Here is a 12048-nt window from a genome sequence, read left to right as displayed (position 1 = left end):
CAGTGAGACATGGACACGCACACACGCACGTAGGCAGCCAGAACATGGAAAAACTACACAGAAAAGCCCTGATTCGAACCGGAAATATTGTTGACACGACTTAGTGTTAACCACTAACCCACCGTGTCGCTGAAATCAATACATGAACAGACTAAACATAAACAGTTTCTTCCAGAACATGTTCAAAACACTGGTTGAGAAATGGTTGAGATATAAAACCCAAATCATTTCGGAGCTGCTTAAAGAGAAGTCCTTCACATTACTTGGTCAAAACCCTCGAAGCAGCTCTCAGTTTCACAAAACTGAACGTTCCCTCATCTGAACACACAAACTAATGGCTAATAATTCTGAAGACATTAAACGTCTCCGACAATATTAACTGCAACAGCAATAATCAAACAGATTGGAGGAAAAACACCTGCTAATCCCACAAGTTCACATCTTTTTAAATAGTCTGAATGTGTTAATCTATTGACAGAACATTTAATCTGCTTGTATAGATACGATAGAACCGCTGATGCTGAGAGGAAAGTAAAGCATGGACAGACTGACACACTACTTGCTTCAAGGCAGAGTCAGGTGGATCTGATTGGCATTAGCCTGAAATCACGCACAAACGTCACTGTGAACACTTAGGAGAGCTGCCAGGAGGGAGGAGGAGGAGGAGGAGGAGGAGGAGATTAACTCCACACTAAGGTTCTCCTGATCTGTGGTGACTTAATATATCAGGAGAGGGATTTGAGTTAATACTGGAACCAGTAGTACAACTGCGTGAGCGCTGCCTGTCCCCTCTCAGGTTTGCTAATTCCCACATGACTTCTTAATAATCACATTTAAGCAGATCATAAGCCTTGGTTTATTCCTTATAAAAACCTATCAGTGGGTTGGCCGCAGGTTTTGACATGTTGTACTTACGAGACGAACTTGCCCACTTCCACCTGGATGACGGCGTTCTGCAGCTGGACTTCCAGGAGCTGAGCCTCCACCGGACCCCCCTCGCTGGACTTACTGGCATGTGGGGAGAAGATCCGCAGCATCCCCATGTAGCTGCCCACCACCACCTTGTCTGTAAAAACACAGCAACGCCGTTACATTTTTCTGTCACAACGAGGAGACAGTGAGCTCAAGATTCCCTACTTAATACTCTCTCTTCAATCATAAACAATCAAATTATATTCAATAAAAAATTCTAAATCTGAAAACAAAATTCTACTGATATCTGTGAAGGCCTACCAAGACTAACCTTATAAGAAGATAATTTCAAAATTATAAGTAACTCTTCAATCTCTTAAGAACAACATCATAATCACACAACAGGAACTGGACTGAGATTTTCAAACAATGGAAAACAACCAATCCTCCACTTTGGAGAGAACGTTCATGGAAAACCATTAACTGCACTTTATTTCTGCACTCCGCATCAAAAGAAGGCATATTTACATAAATCTACTTGGAGTGCTGGAGATGCAGTGGAAGCAAAGAGGAAAATCATTTCATACATTCTGGAGTCGCCCTGCTGTAGGGCCCATTTTGGGTCAAACAGACATCAAACTTTGGAGAATGTGTCCAACAACAAGAACTTTTAGCTTCAGCTTATTATATTTGGTTGAACTGGAGGGACTGGAGTGGAGCAATACAGATAAAGAGCTGTTGAGAATATTACCTGGAGGCCTGTAAAACTCCCATAACTGAGAAATGGCTGAATAGGGAAACACTAAGTGATGGATATCATGAACAGTATCTTTGGAATTAAAATAATTACTTTTAATCTCAGAACATAAAAGAAGGTTTTTAGTGATTCTGGTCTGTTTCCACACAAATTTCCAGTTCGACTGAAGTTTGAAGCATGGACCAAACAGGGCTCCTCATCCCTGCAGAAGATCATAACTGATCAGCAGGAATTCCTCATCAAGTTCGTCTCATCAAACTACAGAAATCCAGCATTCAGCCGGACACACAGCACCGCTGTGGAGGACACGTCTGACGATACAACATCCACCTTACAGCCTGTGTTCATTTCAGTTTACAGTACAACGTTTGAAATTATCGTGCAGGTCAAAAAATAAAACTTCCAAAAGCAATTTCATTTGTATTACTTTTGAATGAGGCTAACAGGAATAAAACAATACAGATTAACCATCATTCAGTCTGAATTCAACCTTTGTTCAAGCAAATATCATGATGGGCAGCATTCTGTGTGTGTGTGTGTGTGTGTGTGTGTGTACATCTTGATGTATTATAAGCAACACACGAGTTTAGTTGTGTTTATTGACGCAGCGGCTGGTGTCCAGTGAATCCCGGTGAACACACACTGACCGTGTCCGCTGCCACTGTTGTCCACGTCGCCAACACAAAGGCATCCCTGGTCAAACTCCTCCCCCTCGCCGAGCGCGGCTGACCACCAGTCACGGGCCTTAAACAGCGACATTGTGCCTCTAATCAAAGAGGGAAAAAAAAAAAAGAGTTAGAGTTTATAGACATAAATAGTCTTGATTAGTCCATCAGTCCAGACCAGGGGCGTCAAACCTTTTAGTTCAGGAGACAAATACAGCCCAATATCATCTTGAGTGAGCTGGACTGGTAAAATAGTTCCAGAATAACCTCTAAAATTGAAACTTTAAGATTTTTCTTTGCTGTGGTGCAGAGGATAAGCTATGAAAACATCTATATTTTCATAAAACCAAACAATTACGATTAAAAATAACTACAATCTCAACATGAAGCCAACTGATAAAAATGAGTGCATTCTTGGATATTTTTTTACCATTGGCTTGGTGGTTTGGCGGCCAGATTGGAGCCTCTTGCGGGCTGGTTCTGGCCCACGGGCCTTATGTTTGACACTCCCTGTGTACTGAACAGGGACGAGCCCGTCTCAGCGTTAACCCTGACACACTGAGCAGCCGCAGGTGGAGTAGTAGGCAGGTCAAATGCTTCACCCAACGGTGCCACAGGTTATCGTGGAGAAGGGCTAAGCGCTGCTTATTCACATCCGTTACCAGATTTATCCTCCTGGCACAACACCGAACCACCATCCCACTGGCCGCTACAAAAGCCGTCTGGATAATCGGCTGGACCAGAGAGGTGGAGCTTCAGCCATTGTCACGATGACAGCTTGGACAACTGCCCTCAAGCGCAGGGGGGGAAAAAATCAGGTGCATCCCACTGTTAGCAGCAACAGAGGCCGGCCAATCGCACAACTTCAGGACTGTGTCCATGAGTGACAAAGGACGGGGGGAGGAGAGGGTGATGGAGGGGGGGGGGGTGTAGGTGGGGGCAAGCAGCTTTTCTCCTTGCTAAGTGCTGAGCAGGTGGAACAGGCAGCTAATCCAGACAGAGAGAATCCCTCCCAGCGACAGTGCATCGCCATACAGGCCTGAGCTCGCATCATATGAACACCTTTTACCATTTAAACCAAGACATGGCATGAACCAGCGAAGTTAAAATTAAAAAAAAAAAATTGTTGGGAGGACAGTAAGAAAGTAAGGCTCTGTCACACGTTAAAATGATCATTAATGAACATAAGAACAAGCTAACATTAACAAAAGCATCACCTAAGAGTCTTAAAGTTATGATTTTTACTCATTTTAATCTGCAAAAACTTCTATCTCTATCTGTTCTATCAGGCTTAGTGACTTAGATAACTGAATCTGTTGCAGATTACGTTAATTTAAAACTGTGTATCAAGCAGATTCACTTGTGTTTCCACACATAAAGGCAGAAACATGGGGTGTAATATTCTAACTTATCTGTTGCTGCAGTGCCGGAGAAAGCCTAAACTCTGTTAGCTCTGACTTAGCTGAAGCTGCTTGATTCAAACCTGAATCAGAAAATCAACCGATCTCTCTTATTTGTGTAAAACTGTGGAGATAGCAGATGTAACTCAGAGATTCACACATGAGCATGAAAAAAATAACATAAAAAAATCTTGTTCATGATTGTCCAGTCACCTAAAAACTACTGTTAACAGCAAACAAGCACACTGATGGTGGAATATGCAACATTTTACCTATAATCAACAGCATGGAATTGCAGTATGGGAATAAAATGTGACTGTAACCAGTAGAACTTTCTGCATTTTCTATATACAAGTTGACTGAACACATTTGTACTGATGAGTGAAGTTAAGACGTGTATAATTATGGGGAAACTATGTACTTTTAATTTCCAAGAAACACGAGTACTGACATTAAAGAGAAAGTTCCAGCTAGTTGTTTCATCTTTAAAGGAAGAGGAGCAGGTTAGCTGTTCAGTTCACTCTAGAGTTTTTCCAGCACATGACTGTACACCTGTGGAGTTACACCCTGAAGGACTCCTGTTTGAGCACCGCTTATGAAGGGAACCGCCAGAGGCAGACACGCAGAGCGCGTTTCAAGTGGAAGCATTCAGAACTGGAAAGTTAGCGAGCAGCGGACGTCAAGCTGGATGAATTGACTTTAGCTTAGCCGGCTAATTAGTTAGCTCTCCAAATCACCTGGGTCCTAGCTAGCTCGGTCACAAACTGAGCCGCTGAGGCTTTCACGCTGCCTCCACTCTCGGCGTTGTTTGCGAGCTTTTCCTACCTTTACAAAGAAAGTCCAGGTTCGCTTTAAATGCAGGTTTGTCACTCCTTGTTCACACAAACATCACGTTTCTCCAGCTCTTGCCTGCTGCCATCGTCCTGTTGTCATGACACTGACGCTCAATGGAGAAGCCGCAAGGCATCATGGGAAAAGGAGTTTTATTCACCTGGTTCTCATTTGTTGTGTAAATGTTGCTATATATACTTCCACGACACTGTCAATCGATTAAAATTTTTAAATAATGAATGGCAGCTCTGACCTAAATTAAATTAAATTAATAGTATCATTTTTTTTAACTTGAAATCAACAAACAAAATCACCAATTTAATGCAGAAAATGGCTTTATCTGAAGCTTTTAACTTCAGTGGAGCAGTTTCACATCAGAAAACACTCACAAATGTGCAATTTGAACCATCCAACTTTTAAAAGTTGAGACACTCAAGGGGAGGCCAGTCACATTTTCTCTTTTGGTGTTGAACAGTCCAAAACATATGCCACAGGGGGATATTTGGAACATTTTCAAGCTTCAAATGAAGAATCTGATCCTCATAATTCACCTGTACTGCAAAGGGATGAAAAAACAATGTCCCAGTGACAGTAAAATGAGTTTTTTCTCCTATTTTCCTTTCAGCCAACTGTTAAACCAAACCCTAATTCTGCTGTTAATCAATTATAAAAAACAGTCCTCCATATAACCAATTTATCTTGTTTAATTCACTGTATAATATAATATAATATAATATAATATAATATAATATAATATAATATAATATATTGGAATTGTTGCTTGTATATATCTGCTATCTGCATGCACACAGAGGAACCGGCTCTAAATTAGTTTATATCTTGGCATAAGTGTATACTCTCGTTAATGTTAAATATACAAATTTGGTACTGCACATGAGCCAGTTCACGTCCAGGGCCGCGGCTGCATGGGGCCCTGATGACCACTAGAGGGCGCCCGTGCTCCATAAGAAGTGCAGCCTGCACAGCCCTGTGGCTGCAGCGGCCCTGTGGCTGCAGCCTTCACATCTGCAAAGACAGACTACTGCATTCGTTTGCGCACACTGTAGACGCTACATTATCATTATCGATAACAGACTCTGGAAATATTTAGATATTTATTTATAAGCAATTTTATTTTTATTTAAACGTCTCATCTGAAAGTCTGCGCTTTTTTTACCGTATTTTTTAGTCTAAATGAGCACAAAGAAACTTTAAAATGCTCTTGACTCTGTGCGAGGTCACGTGGTGCACGCGCCCGCAGACTGGCTCAAACCGACGGAGTCCCGCACAGTCCGCCCCACGTCCCGCAGCCTGCAGCCCACCTGTCAGCCCGGTATGTCGGCCGTGTGCGCGCCCAGCATCCGCCGCCTCCTCCAGGTCGTCTCCCCCGGGGTGACCGCCGCCATGCTCCGCAGCTACAGCCTGGACGTGTCCGCTCCGCTGCTCCGGACGCAGGGCTACGTGGACGGCCGCTGGGTGTCCGCAGCCTCGGTGTTCCCCGTCCTTGACCCGGCCACCGGGCAGGAGATCGCCCGGGTGGCGGACTGCGGCGCGGCGGAGGCCAAGCAGGCGGTGGACGCCGCGTACAAGGCGTTCCAGTCCTGGAAGCGCTCCACGGCCAAGGTAGGAGCCAGACTCCGTCAGAAAAACCCGGGATTTAACTTTAAACACCCTTTAATTCTGCGGAGATCAGCAGAGCGGATCGACTTTTATTTGTTTCCTCCTCTGAATGCAGTCTGTCTTTAATTCGGCTCACGCAGAATTCACCTGGGGACATGCACTTTGCAGGAAATTCACGCTCCGTCTCTGTTCATTATTGTGCGTTCCATGTGGAGCGGTAACAGTTCACAGCCTGTCGGTCAAATACTCAATATGGACTCACTCAAAGTGAAAGTGAAACTTTGTTCAACGCGACTGTTGACGCACAATCACAATAAAGTGTTTTTATTCAGCAATTAAGTAAATCAAACATCAGCTCCTCTGTGTAGCACCCAGAAACAGGCAGACACATCTGACATAGAGTAATAACAGTGACGATACTCGGCGAGCATTTACATTCACTGTCGTTAAAAGTTTCAGAAGCCTAGTTCAGATTCGGCTTGAACATTATTTACTAGAAAACACTCATTTTAGTGAAAAGCATCTTTTTATCTGCAGCCTTCGCTGATCGATCAGCTGCTTCTGCGGCTCTCTATCCCGCGCACAATCTCAGGGCGCGTGCACGCGCCGTTTGACCCCGACCACAGGTCACTGCAACGACTTTCTAGGAAAATCCGCTTCCTTTGGGCATCTGTGAACAGTGAATTATGTGAATGGACTCTCGAGAGGACGTGACGAAGAGCGCAATGCATTTTGGGTAGGGAACATAAAGTGGTAAGTGTGCTTCATTTTCAGACATTTCAAAGGCATGGAGTGTTTGTTGTTGTTGTGGTGCTGGTTGGTTATTACTTGCATGTGCACATACTACACATGTATGTCTTTAACAGAGTAATGATGAGTGTATACTAACACGCCGTCCTCTTCCTGCAGGGGATCAAGGTGGACCAAGTCCACCCTGCAGACCGAACAAGCTCAGGGAGCCCCAGACCTCCCCAAGAACCCAACTCCCCCTGGAGGGCCATTTCTGGTTCCCGGTTCAGAAAGAGAAAGGTGTGAATTGATCTCTTTGACCGTTTCCTCAAAGACAGAATATTGACATGGAGGAGGAAGATCAAAGGTGGCCTGACGAGGAGGAAGACTTCTGCAGGGAGCAGCGGACCATGAAGTACCGCAGGCCAGCAGTCACTTATTGATGCAAATGATTGAAATCCTTTCAGAGACACTGTTTCTTCAACCCCAGCCCCCCTCACACCTCACCAGCAGCTTCAGCCAACCTGCAGCCTGCAGCTTCAAGTCAGGAGACGCCGACCGTCCTGCAAGGACAAATAATAAAATCCATGACTCTCCATGCCAGTCCCTCCGTGCAGCACAACACCGATAAAAACTTCACCGTGCATGCTGATGTGTTTTCTTTTTTTAATCTACAGTACAAATAAAGAAAACGAAACCGAAAGACTGCACTGCTTGTGTGCCATCATTTCTATATTGCCGCTGTGTCATTGTGGTGTGATGGATATAAAACATTTTTAATCCTCACAGCTACTTCTTTTCTTTGTGCTGTTTTTAATTGCTAGTAACTTTTTTTTTTTTTTCAAAAGTGGAATCTTACAAAAGATTTAAAGATTTCAGCCATTGGTAAAGTGATGAATGTCTGTAGGCATTAATGTCACAATCAAGGAAGACAAATGCAGATAGAAGTCATAACTGTTGGTTACAGATTTAACACTTTGATTCTTCCTTCCACATTGAGGACGTCGTGCATTTCTGATGTTGCCCCCATGGTTGTCCTGATGAAGATTCTCTTCCTCTTCCCATTCTACATTGTTCATTTTACAGAAGTCGTGTATAGGACACAACATTACATGATCAGACCAATCTATTGAACAGGAACCATGAAGCTCTTGAGCAGAATTTAGATTTGTATAAAATCTGTATAATATCAGTACAATACCGGTGTGGTATCGTATGATACTGCTGTGGTGTCAGTATCAGTGTTTTTTTTTCTGGAATGTTGAGGGAGGTGAGCAGTATCAGGTCTCGCATGGTCAGAGCTGTCCTGGGTGACAGAGTCATCTGAAGAGCCAAAGTGAAGGAAGATTTCAAAGTTTACAGACGAACTTTAGTTTGAAGTCCACGAACAGAAACTGCAGAAAGAAATGAAACAAAGAATGAGGAGAAACTCAACTCGGCCTGAACACAAAATGATGGTTCCTGAGGAGCTTCCACCATCGGTGGTTGTGTGATGATGATGATGATGATGATGATGACGGTGTGATGTGATTGGCTGTCGTAGGAGCGCAGCATCCTGCTCAGGAAGTGGTTCGACCTGATGACGCTGCACAGAGAAGACCTGGCCAAGCTGATCACCTTCGAGTGTGTGAGTGTTCATGAGCTGTGACTGAAGTGTTGTTTCTGTTTCCATCTGTGGACTGGTACTTTCTGACCTCGTCTCTGGAGTCATCGCTGAGTCGGCGCCCCCTGCTGTGTATGACGGTGCACTCTGTGTTTCCAGGGTAAACCCATGAAGGAGTCTCTGGGTGAGATCACCTACTCCGCCTCCTTCCTGGAGTGGTTCTCCGAGGAGGCCCGGCGGGTTTACGGAGACATCGTCCCGTCTCCCCTCAGAGACCGAAAGATCTTCCTCCTGAAGCAGCCGGTGGGCGTGGCCTCCATCATCACCCCGGTGAGCAGCCAATCGCAGAGTCAGCTGCAGGTTATCAGAGCACAAAGTCCAGCAGCGGGTTACAGAACACAGACTGGACCAGAACCACTTCCAACGTAAAGGCAAAGAACCAGAACAGAGCAGAACCTGAGCTCTCAGAAAACAGAACAGAAGCAGTGTGACAGCAGAAACAGGCCAGATCCAGGTTAACACACACACACTCACACACACTCTGCCTGTCCTGTGTGTCAGTGGAACTTCCCCAGCGCCATGATCACCAGGAAGGTGGGAGCCGCTCTGGCCGCCGGCTGCACGGTGGTGGTGAAACCGGCCGAGGACACGCCGCTGTCCGCGCTCGCTCTGGCAGAGGTCAGTGAACGCATCACCGGGATCAGTCCGGGACCTGAGGGGGCTGAGGATAACCCGTGTGTGTGTGTGTGTGTGTGTGTGTGTGTGTGTGTTCGCCAGCTGGCGGAGCAGGCCGGCATCCCGGCGGGGGTCTTTAACGTCGTCCCCTGCTCCAGAGAGGAGACTCCGGCGGTGGGTCAGGTCCTCTGCACCGACCCCCTGGTGGCCAAAATCTCCTTCACCGGCTCCACCGCCACCGGGAAGGTGAGTCACTGTGAGGGGGCGGGGCTTAGGGGCCTGCAACCAGCCTCCGGGGGGGCGTTTGGATCAGTCTGTAAGGTCTGTACTTGAGCTGACATCTGATTGGTTCCTCTCAGGTGTTGCTAAAAATGGCCGCTGACACAGTGAAGAAGGTTTCCATGGAGCTGGGAGGCCACGCCCCCTTTATCGTGTTTGACAGTGCCGATGTGGACCGGGCGGTCAGCGGAGCCATGGCGTCCAAGTTCAGGAACTCTGGACAGGTGGGATGAGACACACACACACACACACACACACACACAAGAACCCTGCAGAACCAGACTCGGAGAGGCTCTGGTGGATAAAATGGGACTAAAAGCTCCTGAAGTGAAGATGAAAACTGATTGGCTGCAGCCTTTTGAGCCGTCTGTGATGTCACTTCCTGTTGCAGACCTGCGTGTGCTCGAACCGCTTCCTGGTCCAGAGCGGGATCTACGACCGCTTCGTGGAAAAACTGGGACGAGCGATGGACGCCGAGCTCCGCATGGGCCACGGCTCGGACCCCCAAACCACCCAGGGGCCGCTCATCAACCAGCGCGCCGCAGACAAGGTGGGCGGGGCCTCTGTGGGAGTAACTGACCTCACAGTGACCAGTGAGGAGCTGAGCCACAGACTCTGGTCCCTCAGGTTGAGCAGCAGGTGTCGGACGCCGTGTCCCGGGGAGCCTCGGTTCTGCGGGGCGGGAAGCGTCTCCACGGCTCCTTCATGGAACCGACGCTGCTGGTGGACGTCAGCACCGACATGCTGTGTACGAAGGAGGAGACGTTCGGCCCGCTGGTTCCCGTCATCAGGTCGGTACCGGGGGACGCTCTAACCTGACGTTCAGACCCCTGAGCTGAGTTCCACCTCTGTGGGGAACATTTCAGAAGACGACCGTCCACCAATCAGAACGTCTTCCTCTGATCTCCAGGTTCAACACCGAGAAAGAAGCTGTGGCCGTGGCGAACTCTGCTAACGTGGGGCTGGCAGGTGAGCACGGCGTCGCTACACGCAGCTCCGTGTAGCCACAGAGACCTTGTTGTAGCTACATGTAGTTCGATACAGCTGTACGTAGCTCCGTGGAGCCGTGTCTGACGGTTTGTTTTCCTCTCAGGCTACTTCTTCTCTCAGGACGTGAATCAGATCTGGCGGGTTGCCGAGGACCTGGAGGTGGGGATGGTCGGGGTCAACGAGGGCATCGTGTCCAGCGCCGAGGCGCCGTTCGGAGGCGTCAAAGAGTCCGGTCTAGGTCGCGAGGGCTCCAAGTACGGCGTGGACGAGTACCTGGAGGTCAAGTACATGTGCCTCGGGAACCTGAATCCGTGAGGGCTCCCGGGTCACATGACCTCTTCTCAGGTTTTAACGCCAACATCTTAACATGCTAACCCCGACGTCACGCATTCCTGACAACGTGACGATAAGCTGTGCCAAGCCCCTCCCTCAAACAGGAGCCGTCCAATCAAACTGTTCGATGATGTCATACACTGATCAACAGCCAATCAGAATCGCTTCTCTGTTTCAAACAGAGTTTCTGCAGTGAAAGAAACACAAAAAGCAATTCTTCTTTTTCATCAAGTTGCTTTGAATCTTTTCAATCATCAGACTCAAGGTAAATCGAGCCAAACGTCTGTAAAAAGGGAAACAGGGTCTAGTGTGTCTGCATGCGCCTCGTTTTTAGATGAATACATACAGCTTTCTGAACTGGTGTAGTTCCTGATCTTAAAGAGTTAGAATCTGTATTTTCATGTATTTCCTCAGAGCAGGAGGGGGCGTGTTCCACATGTGACAGACATGGCCAGGAGCCCGTCATGTTGGTGGCTGGCAACACAAAGGGGGCGGGGCCTAAAACTCAAACATCCTTTTGTTTGTGGAATGAATGAAGACACGCCCCCAAGCACAGGATGATTTAAAGAAAATCATAAAATACAAATTTCTGGTAATTTAATGATGACAAGTGAAAAGATAACTGAAGTTTCACAGAAACATTTTTTTTTTCCCCATCCTTTAATGTTTGCTGATGAAGCTGTTCTGTGGACACGAGGTGTAACTGTAGCTCATGGAGCTTTCAGAGGTTTGTCAGTCTGCCTGTGGTCTGCATGTGGTCTGCCTGTTGTGACATCCTGTGCCATTAGTGAACTCTGAGCTGAAACAAACCAACGTGGCTCATGTCAAACTCTGGTGTGATAATCAGTGTAATGAAGATATGAAACGGTACGAGGGAATTTCAGTGTCTCCGCCCTGCTCTTACTGTCCTGTTAGAACCGTGTGGAACGTCTCCTTTAACTCATGAGCAGGCGGGTTAAAGTTAACGAGGTCTCTTTAGCTCATTTCAGCTCATTTTTTTAATTGTGTAACATGTTGTTTGTAAAATGGATGTAAAAAGTAGATTTTTGTATTTCTGACTGTTAATACAAATTAAAGATGAAATATTGATATCGAGACTTTTGACCTCTGCTTAACATTCTTTGAGTTTTGGGTAGTTTTTGTTTTGTTCAAAATAAAGGTTAATTCATTCATTCATAAGAACTCACGAACCCACCGACTGAAGTGTTGGAGAAGCTAGCAGTTAGCTGTGATCAGGATTAGCCTTTCCTCCAG

The 12048-nt window shown here is 46.5% G+C and overlaps 2 protein-coding genes across 3 annotated transcripts in view; one reads left to right on the top strand and one right to left on the bottom strand.

Moving 5' to 3' along the window:
• Nucleotides 1-4666, bottom strand: part of bbs9 (Bardet-Biedl syndrome 9) — a 160471-nt gene extending 155805 nt beyond the window's left edge. For both annotated transcript variants that reach the window (XM_030102972.1, XM_030102973.1), the window contains exons 1-3: nt 4560-4666; nt 2317-2435; nt 916-1066 (exon numbers count right to left, since the gene is read on the bottom strand). In XM_030102972.1, coding sequence (XP_029958832.1) covers nt 916-1066; nt 2317-2428 — 263 coding nt within the window. In that variant the 5' untranslated portion in view covers nt 2429-2435; nt 4560-4666. The remainder of the gene's footprint in view (nt 1-915; nt 1067-2316; nt 2436-4559) is intronic.
• A 1153-nt stretch (nt 4667-5819) lies between these two features.
• LOC115397143 (succinate-semialdehyde dehydrogenase, mitochondrial-like) lies at nt 5820-11891 on the top strand. The gene is made up of 10 exons (XM_030103340.1): nt 5820-6188; nt 8458-8541; nt 8677-8847; nt 9079-9195; nt 9295-9438; nt 9552-9695; nt 9863-10021; nt 10099-10262; nt 10382-10440; nt 10565-11891. The coding sequence occupies exons 1-10, from the start codon at nt 5901-5903 to the stop codon at nt 10774-10776; spliced, it is 1542 nt and encodes a 513-aa protein (XP_029959200.1). The 5' UTR covers nt 5820-5900; the 3' UTR covers nt 10777-11891.
• Nucleotides 11892-12048: the final 157 nt, after the last annotated feature.

The sequence above is a fragment of the Salarias fasciatus genome, chromosome 11 (genome assembly GCF_902148845.1).
Source record: "Salarias fasciatus chromosome 11, fSalaFa1.1, whole genome shotgun sequence".
Classification (NCBI taxonomy): Eukaryota; Metazoa; Chordata; class Actinopteri; order Blenniiformes; family Blenniidae; genus Salarias; species Salarias fasciatus.
The sequence above is the reverse complement of the archived record's forward strand: the minus strand, read 5'-3'. Positions and strand labels throughout refer to the sequence as shown.